Genomic DNA, 20040 nt, shown 5'->3' on the forward strand with positions numbered 1-20040 from the left:
TTTGGCCAAGCCGCTATGTAGTTGTTGCTTTAGCGAAAGAGCTACAGCATTGCGCTGGCGCGACCGCCCTCTACATTGCGCGAAAAGTATCCCAATACTCAATCAAATAAATTAGGTGGGCGTATCTATGGAATGAGCCTAGGAGCGTCATAAAGCGTGAGCAGATGTCGCCCTTCAGAACGAGCGCGAAACGGATATTAAACTTGGCAGACCCCGCCGGTAAACTGTTGCTGCTCCCCAGTCCACTTGGTTTTTTTTTCTTGAAGTTGTGAATTGTAAAAAAATAGCACTAGTGCCATTAACATAGTGGCAATCGTTACAGGCCGCAGTTGTTTGTGTTTAATAAATATGCAATTTTTAGTAGCAGGTGTAGATCTTGTCTATGTTGTGTACACGACAAACATAACTTAAGTTGAGCCTTAAGTTTGTATGCCAACTAACTGTTTAACACGCAATCAACGTCATGTTGGTGTGGCGCAGTGGTTAGCGTCTTCGAATGGGAATCCGCAGGCTGCACGTTCGATCCTCCGTGGCGCCTTGTTTTTTTTTTACAGGACGGGTGTTTTTTTATACCGTTTTGATAGAATTCTTTTTTATTTTTTGTGGCAGCTCGTCACGGTGATTCTGACGTCATTTCGCGCTCAAGTGTTGCCGGCACTGCAGCACCCACCATACCCACCATGCGCCATGGTGGGCATTTCCCACCATTCACCCACCTACATTAATCCACTATAATGGTGGGTGGTGGTTTCCACTATGCCCACCATTCGTTTTTTTCCGATAGGGTTCTGCAATCGTTTTTCTGAGAATAAATTAATGAAAGCGTTGCGCTTTACTACAAAAGTCAATATCTTGCCGCTATGAACACGCTCTCAAGCTGTCCACGGGGTGGTGGCACTTCGTGAAGTCGGCTGGACAGCCTTCATTCCAATGAATCATTGTCTATTTTATTGTCTCTCTTCGATTGTATATTTTGTACTAATAAAAGGTGCTGAATTGATGTGTGTGCACGATGGTGCAGAATTTACACAAGTCACTGGCCCCGTCGCGGTGATCTAGTGGCTAAGGTACTCGGCTGCTTACCCGCAGGTCACGGGATTGAATCTCAGCTGCGGCGCTTGCATTTCCGATGGAGGCGGAAATGCTGCAGGCCCGTGTGCTCAGATTTTGGTACAAGTTAAAGAACCCCAGGTCGTCGAAATTTCAGGATTTCTCCACTACGGCGTCTCTCATAATTATATGGTTGTTTTGGGACGTTAAACCTCACATATCAATAACTCAACGAGTCGCTGAATAAACTTGGCTGTTTATTTAAATGATCTTGTTTCTTTTTTTTATTAAACAGACATTTTCGCTGAACGACATTACCAACCACACTCTGTACCCTATGAAGTTAGCAAGCTTAGCACAGTGGCGGCAATATATGCAGGAACATTTATATATACGTATACGCTCATCAAGTACACAAATGCGCCCGAACCACGTGCGCGAAATAGCTTTTCAACGCATTTGACACTTTCACGAACGTGATCACCGAATGGTTGCTTGCAAAATACTGAAGGCTTAAGACCAATAGGAAATCTTTTATAGTTGGAGCAACAGTGCAGAACGTGCAGCGTCCAGACGGTGTCAACATATCCCCAGGGAATTTTCACTTATGTGACTGGAGTGTGGTATATTGGTTAGCGTACGCGACGGCTGATCTAATGGGCACGAAATCGAATCTTGTGTATTTGTCGTTAATTTTCTGTTGTTTATTTCTGAATATACATCTTGTGTATTGATATTATATGTCGTCTAATGCATTATTCAACCTCCAAGTTCTCGGTAATTAGGCCAGAAGGTGTAATAAATCAATTTCTTTCTAAAAGGAGAAACTGACGGGACTAACAGTCCCTCTATACGCAGTCAGTTCCTTCCATTCAGGAACACTTTTACTCCTTGATATTTCGTCCCTCAAAACTACTGAGGACTAAACAGTCACTCCCGAAATGACGAATCATTCATCCTTTATAGAGTAATGGCTGTGGCGATGCAGTTACCCCTCGAAAGGACGAACCACAGATTCCTTTTCATCCTTTGCGGCTTAGAAAGCATGTCTTAATTCAATGCGTCGAGTGCAAAGCCTGGGCTCTTGAGAGTGCATAAGGGCTCAGGGTATAAATTTTAAGGCTTTCTACTGTAAAAAAAACGGAAGGTATGCATTCTTTACACATTGTCGTTTTGTCCCACACTGCAGAATGTTTTGCCCCACAGACTCGAGTAAAATGAGACATCTGGAGCGTTTTTACAGTGAAAGCTGTTAAAAGATCAGAAGGTCACGCGCGGCGCCGTAGTTATCTGCCGCTGCCGTGTGTTGACGGCCAGTACCGCGAAATAAGAAAAAAAATCACTAGTCATTAGAAAACATTAAGGGCACAATGGAATTCAAACCCGGGTTACCTGCGTGCCAGTGCAGCATCCGACCACTGAGCCACGACAGTGCTTGGAACTCGTTCCTAAACAGGCCTTAGGCAGGTTTATGTCGGGAAAGCAATCACGTTAATAAGAGTTACAAATCGTATTAAAGCATCCAAGGAACAGCTGAGGCGCATTCCCACTTCAGGCATAATTCTCCATCGTCGTAAGTCAATGCATAAAAAAGCGCACAAAATTCTTAGCAAGTGTGTAACCAATATTACGAATCTCCGAAGAATTATGAAGGATATCATAATGAATACTGGCCTGCTACAGAAAAAATATTATTTTTTATGACGTTGTGGGTACCCAGAAAGTGTGCTTCTAACAGTTACCCAGAGTGTTTAGAAAAAGCTCTAAAAGTTGGTTGTTCTCGCTTTCCTGTGATTTTGCTGCGCGTTTTGCGCAGGCCTAGCGTTTTTTTTTCTATCTTTAAAATCATCTTTTGAATGGTGGCAACAAGGTAATGTTCATGTAGCAGATACCTTGTACTGAACTGAAAGTTTCTGCATTTACGTTTGATGGTATGGTGAAAAATCAAAAATAAATATTCACTATTTTAACACTTCTCTCTTTGCGCTACCACTCTTTATAAAAACGTCATTTTTATTCACTGAAAAAAACTTTGACAAATATGCAGTAACTGCAGCACTTATCTGTCTGGAATAATACAGCATACGCCTTCTAGCCGGTTATTTCGAAGCTGGGTAGTTGTAGCTTCCAGCTTGAATGCCTACACACATCTTAACTACGTTCCACTGTAGCTTAACAAAGTTAAATTGTTTTGGCAGTGGTCTGGCTACTCATCTTAATGATTTGCTTCAAGTAGCGGTCCTATTAAAGCTCATGAATTTTGTAACATGAACAAGTTAGTGAGAACCAAGTGAAGGTGCCATTGCAGCAATAACTTTGCTGCACCAAAATTTTGCAGCACACGTTTGCCTATTCTAAACGAATCTGCATGCCTGTAACTTTTTCAAGAAACCAAGTGAGAGCAGGCTGTATTGGGCCTTTTCAAAGGGAAATTGAGCCCAAGTTCATAAGTAGAGACATTGACTGGACTCTTAAGAAAGCTACAGCTTACCCGCAGAGTAAATTATGTCGAATGGGGCAAACTGTACACCCATCCGTCCTTCCGTCTATCCGTCCCTCAGCTAGCACAAAATTGACGCAAAACTGTTTCGAAGCAGATATGGCGGTTCGAATCGAATGTCTTCTAAGGTTCGTTTTCGAATGTTTTAATTATATTCCTTCGACTGAAGTGATTGTATATTTTTAATAATATACAGCCTAGATATAATAGGAAGATGTTCTACAATCCATCCTTTAAAAGTTCACAAAAATATGTTCTTCTAAGGAGCTATTTGACGATCATCATACTCCTTAAATATATGTGGGGATAAAAGGCTTCAACAACCGGAATTAAAGGTTTGTTGTGCTCATAGTCACCCGTTGTTTCTGTGTTTCTGGGTATTATTGCGTAAACCTTGATGTCGCTATTTTCTTTTACTTTTCGCTCGTTCCAATGTCGCGGGTTAGACCAAGAGTATGGTTTGCGGTGGTATCCTACTAGAGTGTCACACCCCCTCTGCTGTGCGAGCGTCAGCTTCCTCCCCACGATGGGGCTTTTTCTCATTTAGGGGGACGCCGGCGGCTCTTCACGGCAACAGACGTTTTCGGGTTGTGCTGTACGGTGGAGGCCTAACGGACAACGATGTAATTTCCTGTGTGGGTTTAGTTTAGATCATTATTTTTTGGTTGAAAGCAGTCCTAGAGGTGAAACTCTGTGGAAACGACTCGCGCTTGGATGCACAAGTTTGAATTCGTGGCACCCAATTGGGCGTCGACATCGAAGAATTCTGAGTGCCCCTTTTCTGTTTGGTCACTGGACGGGCTCTCGGGTTGTTTCCAGGGAAGCCGAGAATAAGTCGTTCAGTGGAGGCCGCGAGAGCAGGTTGCAGCGAGTGCCACGCAGAGTTGTCCAGTCATGTCGTGTATAAGTGTGTACAGCGTGAATTGGGAGTACTTTAGCCCAATAAATCAGTTTAGGATAAAGTCTATGGATCTGCCGTGTGTATGCGTTCTCTCTGCGGCGGCGACCAAATAGCGACCAGAGCACTATGCTCTAAGGCAAAATTACCCGGAAAAGAAGTAACGGAGCCCAATAGGCGCGCGCGATGAACGAATAGACCATTGAGGAGCCACCACAGAAGGAAGCGTGCCGTGCGAAACCACTTAGTTTCCAAACACGCTCCACTAGGGATGAACCGCCCGGGGATTGCAGGCAGCGCGAACAGCGTTGCCAAGGTGACCAACCCTCCTTCTCCACAGAACACATGTCCTTCTCCTCTTCTGCTGGCTCAGTCTTTCACGGTATTTTGCCGGCGATGGTTCGCGTTTTGTTGCACTCGGAGTGCTCGGCCACGGCCACTTGGATTCAACGATCTAAAAATTACGACGTTGTGTTTGTGTGTACGCTTGGATGAGCGTGGGCTGCTGCTTTTGCGCTTCGCTGCACCCATGAATTCTGGAGCAAGCCTCGACACGTCACCATGCCATGCTGTATATCTCTGGCTTCAGGATAGTCACGACCAACACATGACAGACGGTTGGGAAGGCCAATATGACGGCCGAGAAGACAACAAGCCTATCGGATATATACTTCAGTCAGACTCACGGCAGAAAACAGCGTTGGATTCTAAGGCAAGTAGGTTATCATTTTTTGTTGTACTCTACTTGTCGCTTGTGCAATACGGAACGCACTTGCCGGCAACGCGCTTGGTCGTGTTGTATATCGCACGCACGAAATGCATCGCGAAGGTCAGTTTCGGCGTCTGCAGTTCACCTCTGCTTTGCGACCACCTGGAAATTGGCCGCCATTGCCGTCGGCCTCCCGTACGCTCGCTCATCGAGTGCTCGCCTGTCTTCGCCATGGCGACGAGCTCCGGGCTGACGATATTGGGCTGAGACCTCGTCGCTGTGTTGTGAGTTGTCGAAAACACGTTGCGGGTTCTCGTAAAGGGCTTGGTTGTAGTATGTCGCGCGCTGTCAGTGTACCAGCACGGGCTGGCGGCGCTTTCGCTAGCGTCGGAACTCACTTAAAAATGGCAGCCATTACAGTTGGCTTTCCCGTAAGTTGGTCGCAAGACGCTCGGCGCCATCCGTTGGCCGCGGTGGCGGACTCGCGTTTGCTCGCTGCACTCGCTCGTGTTTGTGGAAAAGGGCCGCATTACCGTCGATTTCTTCGGCGCAAGCTTCAAACCAGCTCGGCACTGTTCGTGGCGGCGGCCAAGCGTACACTCACTCTCCTGTTGGAAGTTCGCTGGCGGCAGACACTCAACGTGCCGCGCCATGTTTGGTCTCGCGTTCGTTTGCTCGAGCTGAACGACGTCGCTTAGGACTCGCTGACTTGTTAGCGGCACGGTGGTTCGCAGAGCTGTGGCTGGACCGCCGCTCTTTAACTGTTGCGCTACGGTGATCGAAATGAATCTTTGACGATGTGTGACAACACGCTGAAATTATTAGCATGTCACATGTCACGTATGTTTTCATTTCACCTTGCACGTATTTCTCATATGCATTTGTATTAATCCTCTGTCACGTGTGACTCACTACTCTACATTCTTATTGTGCAGCCATGCGCACACACCGTGCTGAAGACTGTGTGCACTGGCGTCTGCGATGCCTGTCATCCATCTCTTTCGTCAGAGCAGCATCAGAAGGACAGTGCGAGATGTGAAGGCAAAGTTATTTGAGTGTCATATTTTAACGCTTGTTTTTATATTAACGTGCATGTACTTGTCATATGCGTGAATCTTCATCTTCTGCCAGGTGTGTCTAACTATTTTTATTATATTTTTGTACGTGAATCCGTGGGAACACAACAGGCAGAAGGCTGCGTGCGCTGGCGTCTGCAATGCCTGTCATTCATCGCTTACGTCGGAGGAGCTCTCCAAGGAGTGAACAAGATTTGACAACGAGATTGTATTGGTACACTTCACCATGAATTTACCTACAGGAATGAAGAAACTTCATGTGTATGTAGAAAAATAAACGATTTTTATGTCTCACTTTTGTCGTTCATTGTAGCCGTTATAGCGAAAGCATTTACACATAGGTGGCCTACTACTTTTTAGCGTGTTCTTTTCTGCGTAATTTGTTGCTCACTGCGCAGAAAAACAGGCGAAAAAAGTATTAGGCCTGACGGAAAATAAACAAAAAAGAATGTATGAACTGGGGACAAAAGTTCATCCGATTGGAGTACTTGAGTGGATCAACGGGTCGTCATGCCAGATGCAACTGTGAGGACTAACAGCTGCCCGGTAAGGTATAAATGTTGAGATTAACCGTTGCTCTAAAAGATGCAAATGTGAGGACTAAGTGGTAGTCCTTCGAGGTAAATTGTAGGACTAACGGTTACTCACTAAAGTGTAAATGTGAGGACTAAATGTTAGTCCGTGGAGCTCATCTGTGGGGACTAACTGTTTGGCCCGGTGCTATTAGTTCTTGAAGATAATAATGGTTGTGGCAGCATCATTGGTCCCCAAAAGGATGAACCACACACCCTTCTAACTCCATTTTGCCTTAGAGTGTACGCTACAGTATACATCGGTAGCTCATAACAAACGCACGTATTCTTAGCGCAGGTGTTTATTGTGTACTTAAAAATTTATGAAGACCCATCTTCACGTCTAACACTGAGTTTTGTGTTTCAGTAAAGCAGTACTTAAATTAATATTGAAGGTCCTGTTAGACAAAGTGCAAGCCTCCATGCATCGTTAAGAAGAGTGGTAAATTCAATAATTAAAATTCTGGGGGCATAAAACTGCCGCAATCTTGAAAACAACAGTCTTTCTTTGGATACTTCAATGCAAAAAACTGGGTCTCTGTCTTTCTTCGTCTGTCTGTCTGTCAAACAAAACAGCTCAAGTACCACCCCCGCAACAGCACCCACCAATATTGCTCAGGTTGTGGCTTTCATACTTGTGCAATTGCCCAATGAAAAACAAATATCTCGCACATCTGAGGCACAATAATAATAAATCAATACATCAATATATCAGCTAGAAAAGGCTTGCATAAGGAATTCCAAGAACTGTAGCGTTTATTATGCAGCACAGATATTGCAACGCAATGCACAAAAAGACGTTTTTTTAATGTTTTGCTAGGATGATACGGCGCTGCCACCTACCTTGAATTCTACAAAATTTGTTCTCCGAGAATATGCGCGCACAGTGCGCGATCGCTTTAACAGAGGCCATCCTTCCGTTTTCTCTGATCACCCCCAGATGTCGCTTATGGTTCACACAGCACCTCCTAAATTTGATTCACCAGTTTTCTCACGCAAAAAACAAAACAAAAAGTGTTTTTTTTTTATTCACCATCTCCGGACGGAAGGCTGTCGTCTTTCGACAACGTTTGGAGTCAAACATGAAGATACAGGGCAGTATTTTTTCTCTTAAATATGTTTATGTACAACTGCAAAGCTATTGTGACATTATTTTGGCACAGACGCGCAGCATGCCAGTGAATACTTCTTTTCTTTAAGATAATACGAAGTATCCTGTGTTCTGTGGGTGCCTTTGTGAGTTATTTGAAACGGAAGCATCTGCGTGTGCTCAGCGTTCTTTTGAATTGATGCATAGCGAAATAACAACGGAATGTGTCCCCGTTAGTAATGAACAGTGGCCTATCAATCATTTTCTGGCCCAGTGCCGAATTATCCGAGCATGTTTTAGTCTCGTCTCTTTCATACCAAGGACTATCTTAAGCGTAGGCATGGACGTTTTTTTACGACTTAGCGGGGTTTTGCTTATTGCTGGGGGTGAGTGCTAATTCATAGTCATATTTCCCCGCCGCGCAGGAATAGTTGCAAAGGTACTCGGCTGCAGATGCGCAGGTCGAGTGGTGGAAATTCGGCTGCGGTGGCTGCATTTTTGATGAAGGCAAAAATGCTGTATGCCCGCGTTTTTATATTTGGGTGCACGTTAAAAAACTCCAGGTGGTCGTAGTTTGCGGAGCCCACCAATACGGCATCTTTCATAATCATTTGATGGTCTTTAGACGTTCAACCCCACATATAAGTCCAATAATTCATAGTTGATCATATTAGGCTTTCGGGAAGTTGGGAACGCGCTCGAAGTTTGCAGCAGTGTATTTGTGAAAACATGTTTACTAAGCAAGTCCTATTGCTTATATTTAATTAGCCGGGAACTAGAATCATTCTATGCTTCAGTAGTTTCATTTTTATGTAGTATTGAGACTTTGATCTGCTCGATTTGCTTCAGATCAATAGACAGGCGCAGTGTGTTATATACAAGGAACGTGCAGCACATGGCACCTCATACACACACTGCAAAGCACTCGTCAGTGGTGTTTTTCTTCTTTTCTCATATTAACGCAGTGCTTTCTTATTGATATTCTTGTTTTTGCTAAGATATGTACATTGTCGCACACAGGCAGAATATATGCCATGCAGCCAACACAATACCAGCAACAATATTGGCTCTTGCGTGAGGCGTTACGAAAAGTTGCACACCGATTAGCTTGAATAACACTGCACTTTCTTTTATTCTCGTATCGGCGCAGCATAGCACCGCCGCGGTTTTGGCGTTCAGGTCCAGATAACTGAAGATATATGACAACTTTTGTTTGTAATTTTAGACAGTAGCAAAAAACTTCAGAAGAGTATTCGCATATACCACAGTAGGTGAGCTTCGGAGACAATATGCGCGTAAAATTGTGAAGACTACCGATGGCAAGTAACACACACAGATGAAAAAGAAGATACTTTTTCATTTGAACGTAATAATATTTTGTGCGAAAATGTACGAGCCAAGGCAACGATATCATAAAAGGCACGCCATACTTGAGAGCGTCGGAAATTTAAACCATATGATGTTCCTTGACGTGCAATCACATCCCTGTGTACACAGGCTTGTATCGTTTTCTGTCACCCCAGCCGGCACACGTGAGGTGAGGTGGCAAACGAAGGGGTTATAACCTCGCAAAGTTGTCGTCACTGCTTCCTTTCTATTTGCAGGAGGCCTTTCACAGTTTTATCAAAGCCAGTTGTATTGTCATCGGCTGATGCCACCAGCGTTGGTGAATATAATTATTACATTCTGTTTATTACACGCGATAAAGTCAGCAATTTGCTAACACTTCATTGGTCCTCTGAAGGTCCCCTATGTAGTTTACAAGGCGACACCGAAGGCGGAACTCTTCGATGGAGTTATTTAGCCGTGCACTTTGTCTGACGTGAACGCCACTTGATTTTATTTTTGTCTCGGAAATTCCGTGAGGCTTATTTAAATGAACAAATGGTCGGCCACGTAAACTTTGCTCGGGGATTGCCAAAAAGGTTAAGAAGGCTTCGAGGTTCTTACGCGAAGACTCAGTTGGCAGAAAAAACTTCGTGGTTCCATGCGAGCTGCCGGGCGTGGTTACTCTGTCTTGACACGAATCAGCAACGGCTGGTATTTGTGCTAATGCAATCATTCACCTCTCAATTAGTGTTGACACAATCAATAGCAGGAAGAATGCTAAAAAAGCTGCAACAGCCACGTTTATCTACGCAACAGCGTCGCTGCGCTACGACACGTTAAATGCAAAAGATGTTAGTTGCAGGCACTGTTTGGTATAACCCGTGAACTCGATACATATCCACAAATTGCATCAACCTTGCAGAAAACTTGTGTAGTTATGATCACGCGACACATGACTTGAGTACGGAATAACTCCTGTCTCAGTGTAGGTCATTGAAGTTCTAACCTCTCTGCTTGTGCCCCGAGCTTTACTTCTTGCAGAAGTAATTAAGCAGCAGCGATCCGACCAACCAAGAAAATTAGACTCCCAAATCAGGCGACCTACTTGGGTTTAAAAGTGTACCCCATCCGACACACGTGGGGAGAGCCCCTTCTAAGCAAAGAAACACAAATCACCTAATGCACATTTTTCTTCGGAATGCCGTAAATAGTTCATGCCTTTGCCGACAAACGACACCTTCAATTCGCAAATGCTAAATTTGTAGAGGCCGATTGCTCGGCACACTTCATTTTATCTGGGTAGAAGGCATGGAGGAAAAGGGCGAGATGGGCCAACAGTGCCGAGTTGAATACCATGCCTATAAAAACAAGATAGAAGAAAATAACCTTTCATAGCAAATGCTACTCGCATGATAAAGCCAACGACTGCGCCTACGAAATGCGTAGAGAAGAGAGCACACGTGAAGATTCACGCGGAAATATTTGACTCTTCGCAAGTTACTGCCAAATTAGGTTCACGCAATCGTAAGTGCCATAAACGACGTCAAGAATTTAGTCTTTTTTACTAACAGTCGTTGCTATTTTCCCAAAAATACGAAATATTGTACAGGTAATAATATGTGTACCTTTAGCAACACTACGCGAACACAAGCATGGATCAATAGCAAAATAATAAATTCTGAGTTTCATGCACACTAAAAGTACTATGTTGTTGACCGAACTGCTCGAATGAATATGTTGGTGGCGTCCTGCTTGCTAGTAAAGAATCAGTTTGTTGTTCTGTCATAATATGGCGTAAGGGTTTAGAGCTCAATCTTTGTTACCTATACCAATTATTCTTCAAAACATTTGAGGTGCTTGCTACGGATCCGCTTCAAGTGACTCAATTTTTTGCAATGACTTCCAGAATAGTGATAGTATGATAACTATGCACTTCTGCAACTAGGGAGATCAGTCAGATCACTGTAATTTGTTTCAAATTCACGGTATCACAAATGGTCGAACTTTAAACACGTGTAACACAAAGGTCATCGTCACTACCGGATCCACTTTAACGCCATCGACATATCACATATCTGCAATGTAACAGAACCCTAGCTGAGTGATCTCGATACTTTACTTTTACGCTTACGCAGCAACAAAAATGAAGCATTAGCGGTAACTTTTCGAGTTGTGAGAAAGTAAACAGCAATGAACTTTGTATGTCTGTGACTTTGGTACCAATTGACTTGAAATGCTTTCTCGAAAAGAACTGTTTCCTTATTAAAAAGAATAGGCGACCTAATCTCCAAACTTACCCCACTTCGAAGTGTCTACAACAAACAACTATTCCTGATATAGCATATATTTGGGTATGTTTTTGAAGAAAAATTCTATTTCTTTCCGTACGGGACAACTCTCTTCAAAACCGACGGATATGCTGACATGCATATATTGTAAAAATTAGGCTGGGCGCAGACGACTGCGTACTATGCTTCGTTAATAACTCTAATAATGATCAACTGCAACTGAACAAGAAACTTCATCAGCTTTTTCAATGATGCAAAGCATGACAAATGTCAGTAAACCGTAAGGAAGTGTTGTCATGTCTACTACAAATCGACCACATATGTGGTCGTTTGAATACGCACGTCATGGTAATATTAGTATCTCGCAATATCTCACGTCGAGTGCTATGAATACTTTGGTCTTCACATACGCATTGACCTGTGCTGGAATGATCCTATAACAGAGATCACTAGCAAAATATGTCGTAACTTCAATACCCAATAGGCTTTTAGCGTTTAAAACTTTTAGCATTTAAAGCACTTTTCTTACGTACTCGTCTTAGTACGCTAATACTGTTTGGAATTCTCTTACTCACCGTAGTATTAAGCTATAAAGGATGCAAAGTCCAAAACAAACCCGTGAAATATATTTTACAGCGAAATCTGTTATGAGATCACTTTTTCGGTCATGCGCAGTTAATTTCCACCGCCGCCGCTGGCGCTACCGTTCTCCATAACCACATGACGCGAAATGTTATGATAAAAACCTCACACTAATAACACACTGGGGATTGAGGCCGTTACTCTGTGTGCCGACCCATTATTCCACCACTGACCCTAATGCAAAAACAGCGTGTACGTTTTTTGACACTGGTACACGCTGTAGACCCAGGTACACGCTTGTAATCACTGGCACTTCGCTGGGCGCACTGCAGTAAAAATTATTACACCCAGAAGGATGTAAATGAGCTTGTCCCATGGACGACATCCTAAGGGGTGTTAATTCATCACCTTCCAAAAAGGGTGCTTTTCCAGGCACCCTTAGAAGAGGGTGTAAATGTAAAAAAAGTGTAGGGTGTTACAAAAACACCCTTAAAGAAGGGTGCCTTCAATGTCTTTCACTTTTTTAGCACTCACTGAGGAGGGTGCGAGAAGGGTGCACAAGGGTGTTGAGTGCCCATGGCAGGGGTGCCAGTATTCTTTTAAACTGCACTAATAAATATCAGCATGCACTGATTACACACTACCTAAAGAAAGTGGTCCTGATTATCAATGGTGCGCCACCTGTCGAGCTTTACTCATTGCGTGCAGGCAAAAATATAAACACGTACAATCGTGTATGAACTTCTGCTGGATCTATATGAACTTCACAGTATGTGCATACTGCGCGTTACAGAAAACTAAGCCTCGCTGCCCGTGCCTATTGCATTTATTTATTAGGCAAATAAAACTTATAAACTTTTCTTCAGCCACACAACTTTGTCGCCAGATGTGTAACATGTTCACGTATACGTACACTACACACACAACACCTTAAATGTTTACTATATTTTTTCACTTTCACTTTATTGACAATTCTTCGAAACACGATTACACTGGTTTCAGTTTAGTATACTGCTTCAAGTACATAAAGACTACAAATGAAATACATGCTAATATATCCCTATGCAAGGGGGTTTAATAGCGACGCCAGGTAATAGGCAGACAGCCGGTACGGAAACAGATGCTCGGGCAGTCCAGCGTCTACAGCTCGTGCACCCGCTCGCGCTTCGCACTCAGTGATAGTCCCACTAGTCATTGCCTTGCGAATTCCCCACTACAATGCCCCGACGATGAAGACGAGCCATCCTGGCGACTCAATGTGATGAGAGAACAGGAGGGTCGTAACAGGGCTTGAGGCGACTGACGTGGACCGTCTCACGACCAAGGCGGCGCTTGTCCGTGGACGGCTTGAGCAGTTCAATCACATAGGTGACATAATAAGGGTGCTGTATGACGCAGTAAGGGCCCGTATACTTCGGTGCAAACTTGGGAGTCAGTCTAAGAGAGTGGAAAGGCAGTCGGAGCCACACGAGAGAACCGACGGGGAAGGTATTGTGAACAAGATCATGATCGTGGTGATCTTTTTGGAGGGCTTGGTTATCGGCTGTGAAGGACCGTGCAAGCTGACGACACTCTTCGGCATGTTTGGCCATTTCAGAAACTGGGCTGAACTCGGAGGCATCAGGATTGTATGGCAGAATTGTGTCGAGTGTGTTGCATGCGTAACGACCATATAAAAAAATGGAGAAAAGCCTGTTGTTGATTGAATGGCCGTATTGTAGGCGTGCGTCACGAAAGGAAGTACAACGTCCCAGTTGTACGGCATGGATGTAGGAGCTGCTGCAGAACTTCGGACAAAAATACGCGACCTCTGTCACTCAGGAGCTCCCATGGTGCACCATGACGAAGAACAAACCGGTGCAAGTTGAAGGTTGCAACGTCACGAGGGCCAGCCAAAGGTAGCGCTACAGTTTCGGCGTACCTTGTCAGATGGTCGGTAGCCACAATCACCCATCGATTACCACCAACAGAGCACGGTAGCTGGCCGTATAGGTCAATCCCAACACGGTCAAATGGGCGTGCAGGACATGGCAAAGGCTGCAGTTGACCGGGTGAATGAGAAAATGTCTTGCGCTGCTGACACTGGGAACATGAACGAATTGGTTTGCGTACAAACGTGTACATAACCCGCCAGTAGTAACGTTGGCAGATCCGCTCATACGTCTTTAGCGCACCGGCGTGTGCGTGTTGCGGTTCAGCACGAAAGTATTTGCATATATCAGACCGCATATTGCTGCGTATGACTAGCAGCCATTTACGACCCGCCTCTTGATGTTGCGACGGCATGACAGGCCATCCCGTATGGCGAAATGCGTTGCTTGGCGGTGAAGAGCACCCGGGTAACCGGAACTTGATGCGTCAGAAAGCATATTCAAGAGCGAGGCAATCCAAGGGTCCTTCCGCTGTTCGGATGGCATGTCTGTGACGCTGAGGGCAGAGAGGGGAAGGTCAAGGGCTGATATATCCGTATCGTCAGATTTCACGGGTGATCGTGAAAGCGCATCTGCGTCAGAGTGCTTTCGCCCCGATCGGTAGACGACGCGTATGTCGAATTTCTGGAGGCGTAGTGCCCAACGTTCGAGGTGGCCAGAAGGATCTTTCAGTGAAGCGATCGAACAGAGTGCGTGATGGTCAGTTACCACATCAAAAGTTTGGCCGTACAAATAGGGGCGAAACTTGTTTAACGCCCACACAATCGCGATGCACTCGTTTTCCGTAACAGAATAGTTGGCTTCTGCCTTAGTGAGGGCGTGGCTGGCATAGGCGACCACATACTCCGTAAAACATGGTTTGCGTTGCGCGAGTACTGCACCAAGGCCGACGCCACTTACATCCATGTGTACTTCGGTTGGCGCAGTAGGGTCGTAATGGCGCAGTACGGGTGGTGAGGTAAGGAGTTGGCGCATTGTTGCGAAGGATTCGTCACAGGCTGCTGTCCAATTCGAAAGATCTGCAGGGCCAGCAAGGAGTTTGGTGAGTGGAGCGATGATGGAGGCAAAGTTCCGAACAGACCGACGAAAATAGGAGCACAGGCCCACAAAGCTCCGTAGTTCTTTGACTGTAGTCGTCTTAGGATATTCGGCAACAGCACGAAGCTTGCCAGGGTCGGGAAGGATGCCGGCTTTCGAGACGACATGACCAAGTATGGTGAGTTATTTAGCCCCGAAGTGACATTTCTTCAGCTTAAGCTGAAGCCTGGCGTTTGTAAGGCACTGTAGAATCTTACGCAGACAAGTGAGATGCGAAGTGAAATTGGATGAAAAACCACAACGTCATCAAGATAGCACAAGCATATGTTCCGTTTGAGGCCGTGTAAAATGCTGTCCATCATTCGCTCGAATGTGGCAGGCGCATTGCAGAGTCCGAATGGCATTACGGTAAATTCATAGAGGCCATCCGGTGAGACAAAGGCCCTTTTTGGACGATCAGACTCAGCCATTGGGACCTACCAAAATACCTTAGCGAATGTCAAGCGAGGAAAAGAATTCTGCACCTTGGAAACAATCGAGAGCGTCGTCTATGCGGTAAAGAGCGTAAACATCTTTCCTCGTAATGTTGTTTGGGTGCCTATAGTCTACGCAGAATTGTATCGAACCGTCCTTTTTTTGACGAGTAGAACTGGTGAAGACCAAGGACTGCAAGAAGGATTGATGACTCCACGCTGTAGCATGTCATCTACTTGTTCTGCAATTACGCGACGCTCCGCCGGTGACACACGATAAGGGCGCTGGCGCAAAGGAGTACTCTTTCCTGTGTCAATTGTGTGCACAATGGTGTTCGTTCTTCCTAGAACCGCTTGGGGAAAGTCAAACGAACGCTTTAACTCGTGCAACAGGGTAACAAGCTGCTCTTGTTGAGCCGGGGCGAGATGACTGTCAATAAGCGGTGAAATGCATCGGTATACACGCTGTTCGAGGCAAAGTGAGGAACCAACGCGTTCAGCTCCATATTCGGCTTCGTGTCAAAGAAATCAGCAGGCACGATAGTACCTTCATCGATAAGCTGAATGTGGCCGAGCGTCTCGTTGCGGCGCAAACTGAGGGGGCACGAGTTGGGATTGGAAATAAATATCCCGGTAGTGTCGTGACAAAGCTCAAGAATGGCGAATGGCAGCGATGTGTGGTGGCGGCTACCAAAGATGTCAGATGGCGTGAATAGGACGATAGCGTCAGAAAGTAAAGCACAATAGGCAGGGACAAACTGGGCGCTGAAAGGAGGAAGATCTATGTCTGTCGCGACGACAAGGTTAGCCACACTAGATACGGCCGCATCAACAGAAGGCGCATCACGAAACGGTAACAGCTCCACTTCGGACCGAGCGCAGTCCACGACGGCTATATGACGTGTTAAGAAATCCCATCCTAGGATGACATCGTGGGAACACGAAGCCAACACGTGAAATTCAATGGTGTACAACACGTCTCGAATAACCACGTTTGCTGTACATGCCACGACGAGCTCAATTTGTTGGGCGCTCGCAGTACTAAGAGAAACCACGGGAGAAGGCATCGTCACTTTACGAAGAGAGCGGCAGAGTCTTTGACTAATCACATTGCGGCACCGACATCAATGAGTGCGAGTGTTCGTACACCTTCGACGATTACATCGATAAGATTGGCGGGAGACAATCGAGGACTTAAACGATTAGACGATGACGCAGCTCGCGCCTCCGGAGCTTAGGCAGTTAGTTTTCCGTCTCAATGGAGGTGGGTCGTCGACGCGTAGGCGATAGAGAACGACGACTTGTTGAAGGTGAAGGCGAGCGGCAAGTAGAACGTCGAGAAGCGAATGTTCGGGCGCTGGAAACAGTTTGCGCATCGCGTTCGTGAACTTCAGGTGGTACGTGAGGCGCGTGGTATGGAAGCCGAAACGAATAGTCAGGATATCTTGGTGCGTTAACTGTGAAGCGCCGACGACATAGACGTGCAACGTGACCTGGAATTCCGCAAAAGTAACATATGGGCCGGTTGTCAGCAGTGCGCCAAGGATTTCCGGCGTGCTGCTGTGTAGCTGGAAACGGCGCGGTGGACGGTCGCACAGGGTGTGGCGTATACATTGGCAGACGAGGTGGAGGCATTGCCGCGACGGCCGCATAGGTCAGTGGCGCGGGAACGGGTGTTGGTGGAGAGACAGGCGTAGGTAATGGCAACGCCTCGGAGACCTGCTCCTGAATAGCCTGTCTGATTGTCGGCGTTAGGCAGTTCGTTGGTGCTTCGGTGGTCGGCAGATACGAAAGACACGAAAGCTGTCGGGCGACCTCTTCACGTACATAGTCTTTTATCTGCACCAGCAGGGAGCTGTCACCACCAACGGCCAGGGCAGCGAGAGAGTCGTCTGCTGTCGTCGACCTCCGAACTGCTGCACGTTGTTTCCGAATCTCTGCCAAGCTCTGGCACAAGGTCACAAGTTCCGATACAGTACTTGGGCCCTTTGCCAGCAACATTTGAAAGGCATCATCGTCTATGCCTTTCAAGATATGCCTGATCTTGTCATGTTCAGTCATCTCAGAGTTAAAGCGCTGGCATAAATCGATTACATCTTCAATATAGCTAGGGAAGTTTTCGCCCTTTATGCACGTCCGCGTAGGCGCTGCTCAGCACGCAGCTTGCGCACTGCGGGGCGATCGAACACAGCTGCGAGGGTGGCCTTGAAAGCGGCCCAAGTGGTAAATTCAGTACGGTGGTTTGTGAAGCACAGGCTGGCGACGTCTTTGAGATAAAATGGGACATACTCCAATTTCGAGGGGTCGTCCCACTTGTTGGCGGCGCTCACCTTTTCAAACAGCTGCAACCAGTCCTCCACATCTTGGTCCTCGGTGCCACTGAAGAAGGGGGGATCTCGTTGGCGCAGGATGGTAGGCACGATGACCAGTTGAGATTGGGCCGTCTTTTGCTGGGTGGTGCTTTGCTTGGTCGTCTGATCAGGCATTGCTGATGCAGTGGGCAGCTTCTGGCTTCGAAGTTCCAGGTTTGCGTACCCAGCACACTTCCACCACTTTGCAAGTGGGTTTAATAGCGACGCCAGGTAATAGGCAGACAGCCGGTACGGAAACAAATGCTCGGGCAGTCCAGCGTCTACAGCTCGTGCACCCGCTCGCGCTTCGCACTCAGCGATGGCGGCACTAGTCATTTCTTTGCGAATTCCCCACTACACCTATAATTCTTTCAAGTATCAACAATCCCAGTGATTTCCAGTTTAATACTACTTCATGTACACATTCGGTTAACAGGAGTGAAATACAGGCAAATATATACTTATAATTTTTTCAAATATATACAATGACCATGATTTCAGTAGATACGCTTTCATGTACACAATCGTTCCCAAGAAGTGATGCGCACAAAAATACATACCGATAGTGTTTTCAAATGTATACAATCACAGTGGTTTAAGCTTTGTATTCCTGGATTTATAACAATTGGTTATGAGAAATGATGTACATGCAAACATATATGGGTTTGGCACATATAACTTTAGCGAATACTTAAAAAACCAATACAATGATCAGAAACAGATTAAGCTAAAATGAACGCAAAACTGAGTCAGCAAACACAAAAAGCAAAAGAGGTAATGCATAATTATGGCTAATGACACAGCTGGGTCAATTTATGCCAAATGTCCCAGCCGTTTTGGCAACCATCTAAAATATATTCGAAAAACTCTTGCTGCATTGAAAATAGTGAATTTCTGAAATATTTAGAAGAGGAAAAATATTTGGTCACGTGGCTGCCTTCTGAACTCCCTGGAATGCCGTCTAGGTGTTGTATGTGAAAAATTTTATTTTAAAACCACCGCTCCTTCTTTCTATACTAAACTCGGTCTACGTGTTAAGTAACAAGAGATTAATTTGGTCAAGTTGGTTCATCGTGGTTGTGTGCTAGTCACAGCACGACAACTTCAGGAAGAGACAGAATGGACAGGAAAGAGCACCGACTGTCAACTGAATTTAATGAATGTGCTACGAGCGCTTTTATACCGTGTACAAGAACAGTGCCCATGCGCGGCGACACGTGTGACCACTACAAAAAAATCTTAACTGAGAAAAGAATACTCCCTCTCGGAAAGAATAAGTGAACGTGTAGTGATGCACTGATCATTGGTGTTCCTGATAAAAAATACTTCTACAAACTTTAAACTGGCAATAAGTAAACCTATTCTCGTGACGAATGGTGCAAGATTTACTATTTCTGTTGCCGTTTAGTACACACACATTTGAAAGCTTGCAAGGGGTGGAAAACAACAAGTTAATATCATATCTGCTGGCTAATTTAATTGTGAGACACGTTATGTGGTATAACATGCAAAGGTTTTGGTCAGTGTTTTTTTGTTGATCCTGTCTTCTTTAATTTTACTTTCTGCAGGAGGGTTTCACGAACGGGTGTGATGATTCTGTTAGAATATCCGGCATGTTTTAGTCCTTTTCTCTGGTTTTCAAGCCTGACCTCACCCTCGTTGTAACATGACTTCTGAAGGGTGGCCTGAATACATGTGGTGTCAATTCCACTTTTTTACTAATTTTGAATGCCAACTATCAAAAGGCAGAACATTCTTAGCACTCCTGGGTTTATAGCACCAGCGAATACCCCAACAGCATCATCACACTTGTCTGCGAAACCCTCCTGCAGAAAGTAAAGTTAAAGGAAACAGGACCAAAAGAAAAGCATAATGACGAATGACCTTTGCATGTTACACGGTAACACAGGTGTCTCACAATTTTAAGGGAAGAGCCAGCAGATATGACATTGTTGATTTCCACCCCTTGCAAGCTTTCAGAAGTGCATGTACTTACAGCAACAGGAATAGTCAATCTTGCGCCAGTCATCACTAGGTTTACTGAATGCCAATCTAATGTGTATGATATACCGCTAACACGTGGAAAAGTAAACATAGGACAAACTGGGCAATGCTTCTATGATCGAGCTAGACAGCATTAGACAGCATGCTTA

The 20040-nt window shown here is 45.3% G+C and overlaps 1 protein-coding gene across 4 annotated transcripts in view; it reads left to right on the forward strand.

Moving 5' to 3' along the window:
- Nucleotides 1-8170: 8170 nt before the first annotated feature.
- LOC142786711 (uncharacterized) overlaps nt 8171-20040 on the forward strand; it is a 60813-nt gene continuing 48943 nt past the window's right edge. For 2 of the 4 annotated variants that reach the window (XM_075884346.1, XM_075884348.1), the window contains exons 1-2: nt 8194-8281; nt 9500-9561. In XM_075884346.1, the coding sequence (XP_075740461.1) occupies nt 8236-8281; nt 9500-9561 (108 nt within the window). In that variant the 5' untranslated portion in view covers nt 8194-8235. Of the gene's footprint in view, nt 8282-9499; nt 9562-20040 lie in introns of all 4 variants that reach the window. The other 2 variants (XM_075884349.1, XM_075884347.1) reach the window with 2 other exon arrangements.

The sequence above is a fragment of the Rhipicephalus microplus genome, unplaced genomic scaffold (assembly GCF_043290135.1).
Source record: "Rhipicephalus microplus isolate Deutch F79 unplaced genomic scaffold, USDA_Rmic scaffold_28, whole genome shotgun sequence".
Taxonomy (NCBI): domain Eukaryota; kingdom Metazoa; phylum Arthropoda; class Arachnida; order Ixodida; family Ixodidae; genus Rhipicephalus; species Rhipicephalus microplus.